Raw genomic sequence first — 19,834 nt, forward strand, 5'->3', positions numbered from 1 at the left:
CTTATGAGGAAAGGCTGAGGGAGCTGGGTCTCTTTAGCTTAGAGAAGAGGGGACTGAGGGGTGACCTCATCAATATTTACAAATACGTAAAGGGTGAGTGTCAAGAAGATGGAGTTAAGCTTTTTTCAGTGATGACCAGTGATAGGACAAGGAGTAATGGATACAAATTGGAGCATAGGAGGTTTAAGGTGAATATCAGAAAAAATGTTTTTACTGTGAGGGTGACAGAGCACTGGAACAGGCTGCCCAGAGAGGTTGTGGAGTCTTCTTCACTGGAGACATTCAAAACCCGCCTGGACGCCTTCCTGTGTGATGTACTGTAGGTGACCCTGCTCTGGCAGTGGGGTTGGACTAGATGATCTTTCGAGGTTCCTTCCAACCCCTAGGATTCTGTGATTCTATGAGTTACTGTAGTTGTGGTTTATGTACACTCTACAGTTTATATGCGCTCTACTGAGTGATGAAGAAGGCTTTGCTACAGCTTACTTACTTAACTATGGAAGAGAGGATTCCTTCCCAATAAATGCTGAAGAAGTTTGTCCCTATTGGGTATACTTCTTTTTTGTCTGTACTCTGGTTGTCCCTGACCTGGTCCTGGCCTTATAAAACTGTGCGGATTAGTGTATTGAAGTGCCATATGGCTAAATTAAAAGACTACCTCTTGCTGTTATCTTCAGATCTGTCACGTCTCAAAACCTGGGAGTTATAAACGTATCTTACAGATTTGGTCTAAGAGTAGGAAACATTTACTCAAAAAGCCCACAAATTATGGAGCTGCCTTCCTTTCTGGTGTTTTCCCATCAATGGACTGTGTATGGTTTTACTGTGTGTTCGCAATGCACTGTACACACCTTCCTGCAGTTACCAACATGCTCTTCCCACAATGACTGGCTTTGCTTTAAAGTGGACTTTATGAAGAGTTTAGCATCCTGTGGTGTGGTCCATTGTGCCATGTGCTAATTTGAAAAGGCAAAAAATATAATCACATGTCTTGTTAAATTGTTGGGTTTTTTTTACTTTGGGAGTTGCTTTCTGCTAGGCTGGTGATACCACAAAACTTAACTGGTCTTGCCTTGAGTGTTGTGGTAGAAGCTGTATAAAGGATGATGGAGTGAAGTACAGCAAGAGGTGCAATTCTTACAACTCATGTTCTTTCTGAACCCAAATTTGTAAGTCATGCTGAGTAAAGGCAATGTTAATTATAGCATTTTCTTTTTTTAGCAGCCTGAAGAATACCTTAATGAAGGTCTCTTATGTTTCTTACTGTCACAAAGCCTCTAACTCACTTAATATGTCTGTATTCCTCCTTTCCTTCTCCCTTTGTTTCTTTATTCTTAGTACACCTGTTTTTGCCTAAGTTTGTCTCCAGACCACAAATTCTCTGAACTTTCTGCCATGTTCATTGTCTCTGTCTACCTGGGGCTCTTCACAGACTCCTGAGCAAGCAAGAGAAGCTTGGTGGTGTACAAAATCTAGACTTCTGGTGCTGTTTAGTGTTGGTGGACTCAGCGTAACATACTGTCCTGGTTTGAGCCAGGATTAAACCACTTTTCCTTTTGCTGATTTTTTTTTTCCTTCAGTGAGCTTTCTTTTAACTATCAGCACTCTGTTCTTACTAAAGCTAGTAAGAGAGGAATGTTTTTCTAACTGCTGGGTCTTCAAGGTTGCACCTTCACTCTGCTGGCTCAGACACTACGGGGAGATCTATGACCCCCCCGTAGGAGGCTGAGTTAGACAGACAGCAAAATTGGCCAGAGATATTCCATTCCATGTATCTATGTAGGCTCAGAGGAAGGTCAGAGATCACAGAAGACAACTTCCTTCCTTCTTCTTCTTCCCTTTCTCTTCCATCCATGGCTGGCATCCAGGGAGGACTCTGTCCATCCATCACCGTTGACCCTTAGGCTCGAGCTCTCCTGACCCTCATCACTCTCCGCTTTCTCCAGCAGCAGCTCCAGAATTTCTCGGGACTGTTCCAGCTCAGGGGAGTGCTGTGGGAGTTGCTGGGGGTGGGGGGAGGCGAGAGGCTTTTCCACATACCTGCACATATCTGTATCTAATTGTATATATATTTTCTTATATCATTAGTGTTTAATTAAAGCTGTGCAGTTTAGTTTTCAATCCAGCAAAGTCTCTCTCTTTTTCTCTCTTTCCTTCCCTACCTGGGTGGGAGGGGGAGGGGATCAAGAGCATTGTTTTAGGACCTGAGTCAAACGGTGACACATACAGGTTGGGGGAGGCTAGAGTTTGTCTCCAAGGGTTGTTGTCTGCCTCTTGAGGATCTGATTAATTGTCTGTCTCCTGGTCTTAGGCCTGGGGCAGTGACATTTACAATAGACTTCCACACAAAAAGGAGATAGTTGCTCTTTTTTTCTCTGAAGTATGTCCCTCTATTTAAGTATTTTTTCCTTCTAAATTGATCAAATTCATGTGGGTCTTTATGGGACAGTTAGGAGTGCCTGCTTGCCAAATTTACAAACTTGTGCTCCAAAGTATTGAGCAATTTAAAATTGTTTTGAGAGGTTACTTAACTTGTTTTAAGTTTGAATGTTTCAGTCATTGTGGAAGTCATTCAAAGTGGAAAAATTCAGGCCAAGCAAATGAAGTCTTACCAAAAAAAATTAAAGCAGTTGAAAGCAGACCATAGGGAGCTTGGAAGGCATCTAAGATTGGTGCCACCAGTGCCGCCTGGAGTATCCTAACCTGTAGTGCTATAGAAGTATTTCTAACCTTTGTCAATTGTTTTCCTTATCTTTGCCTGCTTCTGTCTGTCTTCTTGCAGCGAAAGCCAAATCCAAATGCGGTGCCACATTCTTCCCCTGTGCTAGTGGGATCCACTGCATCATTGGCCGCTTCCGGTGCAACGGCTTTGAGGACTGTCCTGATGGCAGCGATGAGGAAAACTGCAGTAAGTGCAAGCCTGCTTGTGAGTGAGGATGCTTATTTTTCCTTCAACTAATTATTACTACTTTGAAAGGAAATATTTGTTAGCCTTTTGCTTCTGAGTCAGATATTCTCCCTGACATTTATGACCCAGATGATCCTTGTACCTTTCAATTTGTAAATAAGTCTTTTTTTTTCTTCTTTTTTTTTTTTTTAAGGTGCACTTGAGCCCTTATGATACTTCAAGCCCCTTTGTATTTTGGAAATAAGATTTAAGCTGCATGTTTGCTTTGAACAGGTTCTCTGTACTCAAGTGTAACTCAAATTGGGCAAATGTTAAATATGCATTAAAACAGTTGAATTTTTATTTGCCTGTTTCATGTCATTTGGAATATGACTTACTTGTTCATCAGAGCATTTGGGCTTTCTGTTTATATATGTTCTCAAACAACAGGGCAGCAAATAAAGGGTTATTTAGTGAAACAGGTTCTTGGAAGACAAAGGAGGTTCTCAACATCAGACATCTGTGCCAATGCACTAGCTTGAGCTGTTCTTCAGCAGCAGAGAGATTATCAGAAGTACTGCTTGACTTGGGCTAAACCCCCAGCATGTGGCTGCTTAGATCCATCTCTTATCTTTAAGTCTAGCAAGGATATATCATAGCAGTGAGGAAATGTTATATTTCATCCAGCAGCTCTATTGCTGTTATTAGGATCAGGTAAAAGCATGCGTCTGTAGGCAGAAGTTGCAGCAAAAACTTGCTCATTCTGTTGTTGGAGCATGCTGAGTTTTTGCTTTTAATGACAGGAGGAGGACAACAGCTACCAGCTTTCAAAGATAAAAAAGGGGCCTTCTTTACAGTGATCTATCACTGCCTTTTCTTGGAGGTCTTGCCTGTCTTGTTTGATTCTTTTTTCCAGCTGCATGGCTATCTCTTAAGGCGACATCTGTTGTTGACCTAGAGAGTCTAGTTGAGTCCTGAGAGCACTGTGGCAGGGAGATACCACCTCTGTGGAACAAGTGAAGCTAGAGAGGGAAGATTGAAGGCTAAGGAAATGAAGTTTTGACAGAGGTGCTTAGAGTATCCTTGAGGTGGTGGATTGACAAGTGGCAGGTCTCAACTGAAAATGTACCAGCTCATGGAGTTCATTATGAATGACATAATTTCCAATGAGCTCATAGCGTGTAGCTCCAATAAGACTTTACAGCTGATGATGAGGTGATGCTGATCTCCCTATTTCTCTATGACATTTAAGCACACACCTGATATTTTCTAGCATATCCCAAGCATCTGGTAACTGCTTTGCTTATGTAGAGGAACAACACCCTAGGCCCTGAAGTCACCTGGAAAGCAAGTGTGCAACAGTTTCAGACCAAGGGGGATTTAACACGTTTGTGATGAATATGCTTTTTCAAGAGCTGCAGGAATATTGGAAGTGGTTTTTATATATACTGCAGGTTATCTGCGTGGCAGAGTTTGAAGTTTTATGTTTTGGATTTTTTTAAAGACTCTTTAAAGGCAGCTTTTACTTTAAAAAATAAAAAGTAGGAAGCCAGTTAGTGTCTGGGAACTGTAATCCCCTTTGTTATTGTGGCAGAGAAGCACTTTGAAGCAGACAGGGCATCTAAACAGCTTTTTAAAAGTTTTCAGTGGGAAAGTTGCATTCCGTTTCAGTCACCTCATTCCCAAAATCTGGCAGGAATTCAGAGAAGAGTGCCAAAAATTATTAAGGGACAGATAAATTCATTTATGAGAAGATATTAAAAACTGCTAAATTATGCATATATCACTTAAGTGATGACTGTGTTGGAGGATAAAGCTACATATGCTGTAAATGAAGGGTGCCGTTCAAGGAGGGACTGCAATTTGTACGATGGCTATAGTTAAGAGGAGAGGGCTGAAATTAGACAAGTGAAAGCTAAGATGAATATCAATGAAACCTTGATAGTGAGCGGCATTGAAGCTGTGATATAATCTGTTAGGAGAAGTGGTAGAAACTGCACTTCTTGAAGCTTTAAATGAAAGTAGGTATAGCATCTTACAGCATATTTACTGCTGGCTTTGGCATGTGTGAGGAGACTGCTCTACCTAAATGGGTCTGCTGAAGTATTATTCTGGTTTTGCTCTGTATGCAACACTGCCTATGTGAAAGGGTTTTCTGGGTGCTACTCTACCGTGCATATTACTCTTAAAAAGGAGTTGCAGTTCAAACACTTGGAAGTTGTGAAGGGTCAACATTGTCCCTGTATCAATTCAAAATAGTGAGAAGAATGGGAAGGGTGGAAAGACAGAAGCAGAGGTAAATAAACCATTGCCCTAGGAGTTCTCAACAGGGTTGTTGGCTTAAAATACAAAACTTAAGCAAAATTGAGTTTGTTGCAATGGAAAGCAACATGTCGTGTCTATGGTAGGCAGTGCTACTCTCCGTTTGTCTTCAGTGTGCACAAATGCAGAGCACCGAGCAGTGATCATTATGGGGCTCTCCTGAAAGTGAACAGAAGGCTTGTCGGAACTGTGGGTGGACTAAACCTTTGCAATTTCTAATAAATCTTGCTGTTTAGAGAGACAAGGTTGGTTTGTGTCGCAAGCCTGTACCGGGGGGCTACCGGCTGTCAGGATACTTTTGCGACTCCCCCTCCCAATGTGGAGGGGTTTGTGAATAAGACTGAGGATCACACGTGGCGCTGCCTCTCACGGAGGAACAGCCACTGCGGGACCATATTTCAGGGCGGTAGTTAGAAAGCACCCCCACCCCACCACGCTCAGAAATTGCCTCTAAAGCCAAGGTTTACTCCACAAACTAACTGGTTTATTAAGGGTTAACACAAACTGAGGGATGTTATTTAGGGAAAATGCAAATGTGAATGGCTACCAGGGATATAAAGATGTATGTAGTGAGAAAGTGTCCTTTAGGGAGGTAATGCAAAAGGTCCTGTGCTTTTAAGGGAGAGGATTAAGGACCAAAGGGAGGAGGGAAGGAAACCTGACGTCAGTCCTCCTTAAGAGGTCGCACTGTGTGTGCGAGTATGAGGAAAGGAGTGTGTGTGTGTGTGTGTGGTGATGTTACCCTCCGGCGGCTTGTCCAGCGTTGGTCGGTGGCCCCGTCTCGGAAGGCAGGGCGGCAGGTCCGTGGTGTCGGAGGGGCAGCCTCTCGGCAGCGGGTGCAGCGGCCGCTGGTTTCCCCTCAAGCGGCAGCAACACGGGGAGGGGGCTCCAGCCCCGACCCCAGGGCTCGGGACCCCGGCACGCTCGGCGCTGAGGCTCAGGCTGGACCTGGGGCAGGCAGGCAGGGTCCCAGCACCAGTGTCCACAGCAGGGGGGTGTCCCACACAGAAAGCGTCCGAACAAGCCTCAGAGAGGAGGGAAGGGCCCACCTGCTGCACTCGCCACCCTTGATACCCCCTGACCCACCTGTCCAGTCAGTGTCACTGCCCAGAGTCAATGAGCATCCATGAGCCCCAAGTTAGGGTGGTGACTACCAGGGGCACAGGATGGCTTGTTGCTCATCCTTTCTATCCATTACCACATCTGTTGTTTTGGGTTCAGTTGTCCTTGAGAAGCAAGTCTGTTTTAGTTCGTTAGCTGGGAATAATCAGGAGAGGCCTTCGCTGGCTTAAAAGGCATTTTGTTTAAACTTATGTGGGGAAGAAAAGAACAGTTTCCCACAGTTTGATTGCCAAGTTAGTCCCACATATTCAGCGGATTGACCAACTGTTGCATTCTGACCTGTTGTTGATTGCTTAACAGCTATTTCACTGCCTGTGTTAAAAAATTTCTAATGAAAGATCTCACTTTGTCTTTTGCAGCAGCAAATCCCTTGCTTTGTTCTACTGCCCGATTCCACTGTAAAAATGGTCTTTGCATTGATAAAAGCTTTGTGTGTGACAGTCAAAATAACTGTCAAGACAACAGTGATGAAGAAAGCTGTGAAAGCCCTCAAGGTAGGCACAGGGTTTTTATTCTATTCTACAGTATTATACCAACTCAAATTAATGCAGAACAGGGTCAGTAGAAAATATGATTCTGTTGGCTTACTCTGTTGGCTAGAGCTGTGGTTTCCTAATTCTGCAAATAATGTGAAACATGGAGTATGTGCATGCTTACAAGACTGATACCCTCTTCAGATTAGTAAAAATGCACTCTTGCAGGAAGTGCTTATTATCTGTGATCCAGTGCTCACTGAAACTTAGTGACTCCTATGAGAGATGTATTGGACCCACAGGGATGAATAATAAAACTTCAGTTTGAAGAACTTTGAAGTTTGAAGGAAGTTCAATATTTCTCTGTTTACCAGATGAGTAAATCTGTGTAAGCTTAAAGCTTTAGATCCTCATTGGTCAGTTACTTTCTGAAAGGCATGTTTCACTGCAGGGCAAGTCTACAGTGAAAGAATTTATTCCTGTCCTTCCTTGTTTCTGTATTTAGAGGAGAGGCTGAGGACGGGAAACAAAATTTTTGTTTGAAAATTTTTGTGTATTGAGTCATGTGAGAATCTAAAAACACAGTCTCTGATTTTTTTTCTTTTTAACTTATGCTCTAAGTCTACATCTAATGCTCTTCAACTTTGTGTTCTGTAACTTAATACTATGGTATTTTATAAAATGTGACATATCTATGAATTACTTGAGGTTAACAAATTATGTGTATTGGGCATCAGCTGTTAAACGTTTTCGTATCTGAGTTACTACTGTGTGATCTGAGTAGACAAAAATTGGGAGATGTTGTACCTTTGCAGAGGAGATGTCATGTGCTTGGGCCTATGGAAAGCAGGACACCTGAAGAGAGATAAAGCATGGTATGAAGGAAGCAAATATTGGGGAGATTGAAGGAGAATTACTAACGCACTGGTGTTATAGTCCTTTGTGGAAGATAAAGTAATTCAGAGCTTAACATGGTGATAAATATTCCTGAAAGGGGATAGGGGAAAACATAAAACAGCAGTGCCAACAAAACCCATAAAAGGGTTTATAGCAACAGTATGTGACAACCTCTTTTGTGCCATTTCTCTGCCTTATTATCAGCTCTTTCCTTTGGCTCTATAGGTAAGGGCTGAAAGGGTCATCCTGGTAGCTACCCTGCTTGCTGGGCTACATTGAAGCCTGGGAACATCTCTCTGCTCAAATCAGAGCCTTGTAGGGGAGGATCTGGCCTGCCTCTACCCTCTGTCTCAGGGTGGAGGGTGGGGAAGGAAAGGGCTAGTAAGAGACTAGTGTGTGTGTATTGCTGCTGCCTGTGCTGAGAGCTGAACTGTTTTTCTCAACAGGGCTATAGCAGCCTAGTAACATTAGTGTGGGTGGTAAGGTTTCTTGTTTGGTTTTGGGGTTGGTTTTTTTTTTGCTTCTGAAGCTCAAAGTTCCAGTGTTCTTTTCCAAGGTTGGGATGTTGGGATGGCTGCTTCCTGTGCAGATTAATTGTCTGAATTGCATCCAGGTTGTTTGTTGTCATGACAGTCTATTTTTGGAAGTAACTGTCAAGCTCAGGAGACGAAAAGAGCTGTATTTCATTGAGGCGTTATTTTTGTCTTTATCCTTGGTCCTTCTGGAAAAGCCAGATTAATAAGAGGGCTAAGCAAAATAATTCTGATTCTGTGCATGAAGGAGCCCCAGACGAGGAACAAGGACCAGACAGGAAAAAGTGTGGGGGCTTTTTTTTAATTAAAAAAAAAAAAGTCCAATACAAGGTTGGGAATGAGGAGTTCCCAAACTGAAAAGCTGGTTATGGGGAGCGTATGTGATTGCCTTTGCCCTTTGGTAGCCCAGAGCCTCCTTGAATTGCCATTTCATCACCTGTATGTGGGTGGTGCTCACATACCTGTTTTTGAAAACAAGGACTAAACAGTATAATGTGCTCAGCTTCCCATCTGAATGATGATTCCCTCTGGAGTTTGGCAGCTCTGGGTATGTCTTTCCTGGGTTCCAAACACACCAGCTACTTTGTGTTAATTGAGAATTACAGGCTACAGTGGACAGTCTTTCATTTCTCAGTTCTTTCTACAGCAGATCTAATCACTGTAATTGTTATGAGGTTTGTGTTAACACAGTACCCAAAAATCCCAGTCATTAACTAGAACTCAAGAGCTCTGGGTACTTAGGGACAGAGGAAAGCAAATCTGTAGGGTATTATAAAATCAAGATAGATGGTTTTCTTCCCACTAGCAACATTATGGTGTTGAATGTGGTAGCTTTAGTTTATGTAATTGAGTGTAGTCTGATGTACAAGATTGCTGTTGTGTGCTATTTTCCTGTTTTAAAATAGGCTTTTTTAGAAATCACTAGGCTTCTCAACCACTTTGTCATTATTGACATTTAACAGATGAGGAAGAGGAGCATAGATTGGCTAAATGCAGTATGTGAAAGCAGAGTGCAATACAGTGACATAGTGGCTGGTAGGAGTAGAGCTTTAATCCATGCCTGTCTGTTTCAGGGGGATGTCATAAGACTTAACCAAAGCTTGCAAACTGTTTTGAGATGCTGTGATAACATGTGGAATAGAAGTGTGAATTATTCATTGGTGCTTTGCTCTCATTCTGCTCTTACTGACAAGCTTGTTAAATTAACATCTCTTTCTACTCCTCCATGAACTTCGAAGGCCTCCTTTATCCTGCTGTCAGTACTGGAAAGCTCCACTAGCATCTGTTCGGTTTGTGTCAGGTTCTCCTCCGTGCATAAAAAATTCTTTCAATTAAAAAGGGTCACTCTACAGGCTAGGAAAACAGGAATATGACCCTCTACTGAAAAACATGCTGAACCAGCTTTGATTTGGAACACTTCAAAATGTGTCATCCTGTCCTGGTTTGAGCCAGGATGAAGCAAATTTTCCTTTTATGGATTATTTTTTTTCCTTCAGTAAGCTTTCTTTTAAGTAGCAGCAGATCGTTCCAACTAAGACTGATAACAGTGGAATGTTTTTCTAACTGCTGGGTCTTCAAGGTTGCACCTTCACTCTGCTGGCTCAGACACTGCAGGGAGATCAGGAGGCTGAGTTAGACAGACAGCAAAATTGGCCAGAGATATTCCATTCCATATATCTACATAAGCTCAGAGGAAGGTCAGAGATCACAGAAGACAACTTCCTTCCTTCTTCTTCTTCCCATTCTCTTCCATCCATGGCTGGCGTCTGGGGAGGACTCCATCCATCCATCACCGTTGACCCTTAGGCTTGAGCTCTCCTGACCCTCATCACTCTCCACTTTCTCTAGCAACAGCCCAGAATTTTTCAGGATTGTTTGCAACTAAGGACAGTGCTATGGGAATTTGCTGGGGGTGGGGGGACACGAGAGGCTTCTGCACATGTCTGAACATATTTGTGTCTAATTGTATATATTTTCTTATATCATTAGTGTTTAATTAAAGCTGTGCAGTTTAGTTTTCAATCCAGCAAAGTCTCTCTCTTTTTCTCTCTTTCCTTCCCTACCTGGGTGGGAGGAGATTGAGAGCATTGTTGTTGAACCTGAGTTAAACGGTGACATATCCTTATTGAATAATAGCTTGGCTAGTATGCTGCAATTTGAGATGAGCCTGAAGCTGTGGGTTTATAATTATTGGTTTTAGTCATAAGTAGGAGTGGATTTGAGGGGAGGGAGACAGAGGCCCCAGGATTTTGTTGTGAAAATGGGAGGAAGATTAACATTTTGAGGAAAAATTCCTGCACTCGTTTTCTCTTAACATTTGTATCTAAGTGTTGCACATCTTACAAAGGTTTGTCATGGGGAAGGTGTCAGTTTAAAAATGGACAGCAGCAAGTCAAATAATTATGTTCTAATTCCTGACTGTAGTTATTTGTATATCTTGTAGCAGCTGTGGTAAACTTTAGAGCTCTTCCTTTAATTCTGCTCCAGCTATACTTTGGTCATCTCCTGTTTCCAGCATTGAAGGAGTATGTCTAGACACTTCCCCTAGTCTGGAATGCGGTGTATTTATTTAAGTATGTGCCTGAGTTTTCAGGTTGGATGGGGGATATACTTGCTGGGTTATGCACACAAGTTGCACATATGAGTTGCCCTTTCTAGGGCATTATTCCAGTTTTAACACTTGCAGTGATTGGAAATTTCTCCTCCTGCTCTATATTTAATGCATCTCAATCCAGGAAATTTCCTCTCACCCATACATGTTTTTCTCTTATTACTTTAAGATCTGTCCCCATACCTTGAATTAGCTGACGGTGCTAATTATTCACAGCAGCTACCCTTCATTTACTCCTTGGGCCTGCCTGTCTCAGAGTGGGAGCAGAGGGAGGAGGGGTAGGTTTCTGCTCTTCAGTAGGCATCCACTCAACTGTTAAGGGAATTCCTCCTTTGTAATATTTTTCAACTAGCATGGAAATTTGTTCAGCTTTAGGACTGAATTTAATTTATTCTCTTAATTGTCTAAATGTGTCAGCTAATTCAAGGTATGGGGACAGATGACTGAACAAGTGCAGTTACTTAGAAGAGTCTTAACTGAAAAATAAAATCACTTGAAAGAATATTGGTTCTCTCCTGGCTCAAACCAGGACATTATTGAGACTGTAAACGGCATGGGTTTATTCTCACCTGTGCATAAATGAAATATGACCTCTTAACAATCACATCCAGATATTTTTGCCTTCACTTTGTGGTGATTCTGCTTAATTAACAGTTCCAGAAAAAGGTGATGAGAGAGAGACAAAGTTTAAAATACAGAACATCCATTTTCCGAATTGTTCTTCAGTTTAATTGGATTCCCCCTTGAGTGCTCATTAGTAAAAATAAATTCCTTTCAAATACACTTTCCATAAGTTTTTAACAGCATGTAGGTGTTTGAAATATACATATGTTTCAACGTGTCACCTCTTATCCTGGCTGCCAAATTGTGTTGACTTTCATAGGTGCCAGAGTAATATAATTATGCAGAAGGCTCCTGTTGCTGGACTGTAGGTGCCAGCCCCTAGTCTTTTTGCTGTCAATGGAGGGAATCCAAGTAAAAGGCACAGTTGTACATTTATTGTAGAAAAGAATTATAGGGTGTTGTGAGCCAATGCCAGGGGGACTATCAGCTGTCAGGGTGCTTTCGTGACTTCGCCCCCCCAGTTTGGAGGGACTGTTGAATAAGACCGAGGGCTCAAACATGGTGCTGCCTCTCACAGAGGAATGGCCACTGCAGGACCATATTTTAGAGTGGTAGTTAGAATGCACCCCCACCACGCTCACAAATTTCTACTGAGACCAATGTTTAGTTTATGAATTAACCAGTTTATTAAGGGTTAACACAAACTGTGGGATGAGGTTTAGGGAAAATGTAAAAATGGCAAATGGCTACCAGGGATATATATCAGGAAAGAGACGTGTCCTTTAGGGAGGTAATGCAAAAAGTACTATGCTCTTAAGGTGTTCTCTCTGAGAGAGGGTTGTGGATCAAAGGAGAGGGAGGGAGATGAGCCCGGCAGGAAAGTTAGAGTGAGTGAGTGAGTGTGTGTGAGGCTCCGGCCCAGCCCCAACGGCTGCAGGAAGGTCCTGGTGCCCCAAGGGTCAGAAACCTGGCAACATAGGAGTCAGAATCCTGGCACACTCACCGCTAAGGCTCAGGCTCAGGCTCGATCCCTGGGGCAGGCAGGCAGGCTGGGTAGCAGGCCCAGCAGAGTCCCAGCACCAGTATGCGCAGCAGGGCGGGGGTGTCACATGCAGGAAGCATCCGAGCAGGCCTCGGTCCCACCTGCTGAACTCGCCACCTTTTTACACCCCCGTGACCCCCCTGTCCAGCCAGTGTCACTGTCCAGAGCCAATTGGCATGCATGAGCCCCCCAAGTTACGGCTGTAACTAGCAGGGGCAATGCATAACTTGCTGCCTATCCTTCTTGCCTTGTATCACATCTGTTGTTTTGCTTTCATTTGTCCTTGAGCAGCAGGCCTGGTTTTGGTCCATTAGCTGGGTATAATCAGGAGAGGCCTTTGCTGATTTAAAAGGCATTTTGTTCAGACTTATGTGGGGAAGAAGAAGAACCGTTTCCCACATAGGGTTTGTATTTAAAATAAAACTTTAATTTTTGAGTATAGTTTCAGCCCTGGGACAACCTGATTTTTGTTGGAAAATGGTAGTTGTCATAGAAAATGTATGTTGGTATAAAAAATTTTTGTGTTGTCCTGTGTGCATTTGATTAGTGTGAAGTTAAATTATTATTTTTCCCCAAGTTGAGTCTGTTTTGTCTGTGACCGTAATTGGTGAAGAACCCTCGTTTGTGAGCAGCCGTGTGGCTAGTTCTTTTTTGTCATGTTAGGCCCCAACCATGTCACCTGGAGCTTCAGCAGAGAGCACAAGAGTTTTCCTTAGGATTTTCTTTAGGAATTGGGCTGTTTGTTTTGTGCAGCAGTGGAATTGAACAGATGATCAGTTTTGCTGTTCAGAGCTGTGTGAGCAGGAACAGATCCCAGCATCCTACGTGTCAAGAGATCAGGGTGGGTTTGGTTTGGTTTGGTTTTTTCCATCTGCAGCTGGAACAGTAAAGTTGGAAGATTGGCTCCTAACATGTCAGGCTGCAACTCTTGTCTGCAGCTGAAACTAGTTTTGCACATGATTAAAATCTGTATCTTTTCAAAACTTCAGTTATGTCTGGAAATAATTTTTGTCATGTATGCTCTATCAGAGCTTGTATGCATGTTCTTACTCAAATGTAAAGCTGCAAGCAAGCCAGCATGATCAGGTATAGAAGTGTCTCTGTTTAGATGTCATAGAAAATTAATGCATAATCAATTCTGTAACTGACCTAAAGCAGCACGTTTTACATGTAGACAGTCCTCTGGAGCAGGGTTACCAAGGTTTGTTGAAAAGTTTTACTGATACATGCTCAACATGAATAAATGCTTTGATTACATACAGGTCAGCCAGATGTTTCTGTCTCTAGAAATTGTGGTGGTGCGATGCACTCGACTCATAGGAAGGAAAGCAGACAGAAATGCAGAATTGCCCTCAGAAACATAGGTGACCCTATGTGTGCGAGACTTGAGTAGGTCTGGGCAGTTTGTGTGTTATTTTCGGAAGTCCTTGCTTAGATTAATTCTGCTTTTTTCTCTATGTGGTCTCACTGTGTTGGCATAGCTACAGCTTTACTATGCCTTACCAAAGACATGATTTTATCTTATAGGAGAAATAAGGGCATGGAAAATGAAATTTAGGGGGGATACCTCACAACTGAGGTGGTATTAACATAAAAGTGTGTCTACAAGTCCTTACTATGTCGTCATGCCCACTTCTTCCCAATGTTGGTCCCAGTCAGGTCAACAGGAGTGTTAACTTTCTTCAGTGGAAGCAAGTGCTGTCTGGGGTTTTGTTTGTTGTTTGCAGGGTTTTTGGTGGGTTTTTTTTGGTTGGTTGGTTGGGGTTTTTTATTGCAGATGATGCTTAGGTTGCCATACAAGTGTACCGTATTCACTGTGGAGCGTAAATTGCTTCAGAGTGATTTTTAAATTCCAAGCAAGTTGCCAGACAGGGTTCCAGAGAAAGGTATTTCATTATGCCTGGTCTAAAACTAGCAAATGAAACTAGTACAGAAACAGGCTGCTGAGGGAAGTAGTGAGTCACCAAGTCTGGAGGTATTAAAAATGCATGTAGATGTGGTACTTAGGGACATGGTTTAGTGGTGTGGCTTGGCAATAAGCTAGTTTAAAAGTTGAACTTCATGATCTTAAAGGTTTTTTCCAACCGAAACAATTCTATGATTCTAAAAAAGAATGTTTTTTTCCAGGCTTTAGATTAAGCAGAGATTCATCCTCAACTAAAGCATTTCAGTACCTGTAAATATGTGAAGAATGAGGCTGTGGAATTCTAGCTTTCCCTTCTTTGCTGCTCTTGCATTAAACTTTTGTCCAGGAATGTGATCAAGCTTCCTTGGAAAGCTGGGCTCCACAGTGGATTTTTTTCTGCCTGTTGAAAATTGTGAAGTGGTGAGAGACAGCATGCCAGTCTTTAGTCTATGGGCTGTTCCCTAAGCTTGCCAAACTAACTCATGCTCCCATCTCACATTACCAGATATTCTGTGCTAATTTGCTATGAAGGATTGTGTTAAAAAGTCCATATTTATGAGGGTAAATAAAAAACAAAGTAATTGCATATTTTTCAATTTCATAAACATCAACATGCAATGGGAATTAGAAGCTGAATAAGGAATTTTCTGTTTATTTGTAATATTGAGTATATGCAAACAGTAAAATCTGGAGAGCAAACGAGGTGGGGGGTGGAGTGGGGAAGGTATAGTGCCATAAATTGCTTTTAGTGTCTATTCACATTTAGTACAGATGTCAAAGTAGTTATTGGCTGTTAAGGGAGGTAGCAGCCTGGGGAGTGGGAAGCACTGAGTGCAGAAGTCCTGTTCATACCTGTTAGAGAAACAGCATTTCCACTAATGTGACTGAAGGTTGGGACGTTGGTGGTGTTTGTTCACGTGTCCTGAGCACAGAGGGTGGCAGCAGCTAAAGCCACCTGATGCTTCTTGCTATTGGCATGATACATTACCTTGGTCATTTTTTATTAACACCCATCATATGTCTGTTCTCTATTTTACAGATGTAGAAAACCAAAATTCTAACTTCTGAAAGCTTTATGAATGTTTACAAAGTCATTTGAATAAAATAAATCTCATTAATAATTTCTGAATATTATCTCTACCCTGAAGTGCACCACCTAGTCACTGTGGGGTCTAGGCATTGGTGCTGAGTTACATCCTCTGAAATTTCAGAGAACCTTTCAAGGCTTCATTTATTCTAGTAGCATTATTGCACTACAGTAAATGCAGTGATTGCCAACTAGTTCTTAAGAGGAAGTAATTTTTAGGATGCTAAGAGATTAGGAAATGTGTTACACTGATTAAAAGCTGTGGGAATTAAAAACTAGCTTGTTACATTTGTTCAACTGTTTATTCATAGATCATCATTTTCCTTTGTCTCCTCAGTGCTGATTAGCCAGCAAACACAAACCTTGTAGTGGTAGTTGTCCAGGAGAATTATTTTAGACTTCTGACAAGTTTTTCCATGGCAAATGGTGCTCATGATTCACTCTCTGCAGGAGAAGACATAGGACTGTCCTACAGAACAAATTCTAGAGTTGAGATTTTTTTTTTCATGGAAGTTTTTCTGTAATAAAAATTGAACTATCTTGTCAATTAACTTTGGTGGTTGGAGCCTTGCTTACTAGTTTGGATGTGGCTTGAAGTAAAGGGATCTTTATGTGCAATTAAATGGAAGCCCTGCCAGGTGTTTTGACACTCATGCTTGTAAGAACCCAAAGCTGTAGGAGTATTATATGGGAGAGTGTCCCTATGGTGACTAACTTGCAGTCAAATTTAATTTAAATTTTTCATGATCTAGAAGCATAAAACAATAAGCATGTGACTTCAGGAAAGCAATACTGTGGGGGAAGCTATATTCTTGTTTAATAACTGGATGACCGTGACCAAGCAAGAAAAGGCCAATGAGAAGACTATATGTCCTATTCAAAAGCTAAATTGCAAGTAATATTTTTCTGTTGGTTTTGCTTGTTATTAAAGCCAAGTTTGTCTGACCAGCTTGGAACACATATGTTGGTCATTAGTTAGTTAGAGAGGTTCTTTAGAGATGGGCTCAAACAGCAGGGTAGCAACAGCAGGTATTGAAGGGACTGAAGCAGTTTGTTGTGATAAAAATGGAGATGTGATGGCAGTGAGCAGAGTCTGTCTTGCAAACTGGGGGTGGAGATCATAAGTATGGACTTAAGCCATGATCCTAATTAATTACCGATTTTTTAAAATTTGTTTTATGAAACAATCATTTGGCCATAGTCTTGTCCTTTGCTATTGTTTGGGAGCCAGCTCTTATAATTAAGACTGAGATGATGGTAACACGCTCTTACATGCACATGACCCATTTTGTGATGAACCAACTGCCAGGGTTTATGTTCCTAAGCTCAAATTCTTGCTTTTTCTTTTGAGCTTGCAACGCAAGTGTGACTGAATCACCGTGTGTTTGCAGAAGCCACTGCTGGTCTTTCCCTTGTTTTCCAGACTGCTTTTTTGGCCACCTCTTGATATATAAATCCCTTAGAGTTGATTAGTTAGCAGTCATATGAGATCAGATTCTAGTCATGACAGATAATTATAAAAAATATCCAGAAAGTACCTTCTTGGCCAACCTGGATGTAAGTCAATGCTTCTTATGTGAAGGAGTGCTGGCTGGAGGTACCTGAGGACAGGTACAGAAGTGGAATTGTGAGTTTGAGTATTGGAGAGACTGTGGCATGTGATGCCTTTGTGGCCTGTCTGAGGTGGAAACCAAGCAACATGGAAAAACACTGTGAAATGAGTTAATCTTTGTGTAAGGAATTTCCCAGGAAGGTACAGTAATACTTCCGGTCCATGTGTTTCTTATTTGTACATCGGCAATATGATCAGTCTTTTGAGAAAGTCTAGTGTTAAGTAGGGTAGAGAAAACATACTGAAGCTGTTCCGGTGCTCTTTCATTCATCATTTCACCCTCACCATATTCTCTGTTTTCTCTTGTTGTAAAAACTCTTCAAGCCATTTATTACGTTCTTTGTAAAGAAATCAAGTCAAATCTGTGTTACCTCCTGTTTTGTTTGGGGTTTGTTGTGGTTTTTGTTTGATTTGGTTTTTTGCATTTGTTGGTGTTTGTTTTTTTTTTTAATTGCCTTCTTTCTTGTAAGCTGTCAGGGGATTTTTCTTTTGTTCCCATTGTTTGTTTGCTTTCTGGTTTCCTTATGTCTTCAGTTTTTGTATCATGCTGTTTCTACCTGTGTTTGTTTTTGGCTTTTCTGGAGGTATCAAAGAGGAGGAACTATACATTAAGCCATATTCAGTCTACCTACAATTAAAATACTACAAGATTTTATTGCCATATTCAGGTCAATCTTTCCTTCTTAATCATTGCTTGCATATTTTAGTGTCACCCTGGAGGGGCAGGAAGGGGTCTAGGCTTAAAAAAAAATGAACACCAAACAGGAAGTCACACATCTCCCTGAGAGGACTGGGTATATATTCCTTTGCATTCCATCCAGCTGTCTTGAGGTTGACCAAGTCTCTCCTCTTTGATATGAGTGCCAAACAGTGGCTCCTTATGAGAACATTGCCAGTTGGCAGTATTCATAGTAAATACATGTTTCTTGATTATAATTCCAGCAGAGATTTAGTATCACAACCTTAATGGTGTCTGCAAGTCACAATCAGTTGAGGAAAGTAGACAATTTCAGCTTTGGGTTATGCTAAAGCTGTCAAAGCAGGAATTTCTTTTCTGCCTGTTTTACCACATGGTTTGTACTGGTTCTATTTTATCGCCTTGATTTATAGCATATGTCAAGAGTTCTTGTGATGCTGATAGCAGTTCCTTGCCTGTGGTTTGCTAGGTGGGAGCAGTCTCCTGATACTTTTAAAATCAGGTGTGTGCATCAGCCACCGTGCATTCCCATTGGATACTACAACCAAGCCCTTGCAGTGGAAAGGGGAGGTCTTGAAAGGCATTAAACATCTGCTAGAGGAGGAAGGTTAATTATCAGCTTCCGGAGTGTAAGATGGAAGTGTTCATTTGATCATTTGAGCAGCAGCCCCCTGCCACGCACAGCATATGGCAGCAGACGCAGCATTGCAACAGTTGGTGCACAGAGCAGGAACTGCACTAGTTGCTCACTCAAATATTAAAGGGGAGGAGGGAGAGGAAACCTTCACAGATGAATCAAGGGCAGGCTGCTGCCAGGAGTTGTCTTCAGGTATTCCTCTCTGTTGGAAGATCCGTGAATGGTGCTTTGGAGAAGAGTCCCCTGGGTGTTTTATACTTTTCAACCACAAGTCTTTGTCCATTGCAGCAGGGTGTTCTCTGCAGCTTTCTTCCCCAAGCTTTTCAGCTGTGGGAGCTGACTGAGCAGAGAGAGGAGGGGAAGGCAAAAGTAATGAGAATTTTTCGTTTCCTTCCTTTCCGGGGGCTACAGGACTGCCTCTCCAATATTGTTATATTACTTGTATGGTAGTTGCTTCTGGAATTGCAATGTTCTGTCTCTTTTCCTAGTAATTAAAAGGGGCTTCTTTAGCTTTTTCTTTTTTTGCTCTTTTCCATACCCTTTTGCTTCTACTTGTACTATGCAATGAGAGCACAAGGGAAATAAAGAGAGTGCTGTGCACCTTTGCCCTTTTCACATTGAAAAGGGAATGTGTCTCTCTTGTGTATACTTTGGCTATATGTCCCACAAGAAAGCCAAAAAAACTATTGATGGTGGATTATTTTTTTTTTGCAAAATGTCTGTTTAGATGCATAAAGTCAACTTTTAGTTGATTCTATGCTCTTAGGCATAATTGAGGAGATCACTCTTTTTATGTAAAGTCACTAATTTTTAAAGGAGGTAAATAACAAAGCACTGAAGAAAACGCAAGCAAAAAAAACTTCTTGCTTGTAAGAACACTGACTTGAGCAGATATCACACAGACTTTATTTTCTTTGCCTCCTTGTTAGAGGCTTCAAAGAGGATCTCCACTGCTTGACAATTCAGTTTGCCTTTTGTGTAACACACTCTGTTGTGCTTTGTTCAGTTTAAGTTTCAAGGCCGTAAATCGTGAGGATTTCATTACTGTTTCTGGACAATTATTGTATCTGCAGTTCTCACAGGTTTTCTTGTTCTAATTTCACCTCTGCTCTAAAGCCAAGTAGAATTCTTCAAGTATTACATTCCCTACCTCATTTCTGGACCACTACAAGCTTGTAGTGCAGGCCACTTATTGCAGGTACAAAAGGACTCTAACCTATACCTTTACTTTCTTTTTTTCCATACAGACAGGTGAACATGCAAACAACAGACTCTCCGCTTCTTTGATTTTCCAAATAGGAGAGTGAATTTACCTCAGCTATTGTGGGAGAAGCCTGATGTTGAAATTAGAGAGCTCTGTCCTACACTGGGCTAGTTCCTTTCCTTCTGTGAATGTGCACCTTGCATTCAATGAACGCTCCATCCTGTCTGGGTTTTCTGTGTG

At 41.8% G+C, this 19,834-nt stretch overlaps 1 protein-coding gene across 4 annotated transcripts in view; it reads left to right on the forward strand.

The window, feature by feature from the left end:
• The window catches only part of LDLRAD3 (low density lipoprotein receptor class A domain containing 3), a 117,346-nt gene that overhangs the window by 73,773 nt on the left and 23,739 nt on the right, over nucleotides 1–19,834 (forward strand). For 3 of the 4 annotated variants that reach the window (XM_051621511.1, XM_051621512.1, XM_051621513.1), the window contains exons 3-4: nucleotides 2,783–2,908; nucleotides 6,691–6,825. In XM_051621511.1, coding sequence (XP_051477471.1) covers nucleotides 2,783–2,908; nucleotides 6,691–6,825 — 261 coding nt within the window. The remainder of the gene's footprint in view (nucleotides 1–2,782; nucleotides 2,909–6,690; nucleotides 6,826–19,834) is intronic. The other variant, XM_051621514.1, reaches the window with a different exon arrangement.

This window comes from Apus apus, chromosome 5, assembly GCF_020740795.1.
Source record: "Apus apus isolate bApuApu2 chromosome 5, bApuApu2.pri.cur, whole genome shotgun sequence".
Taxonomy (NCBI): Eukaryota; Metazoa; Chordata; class Aves; order Apodiformes; family Apodidae; genus Apus; species Apus apus.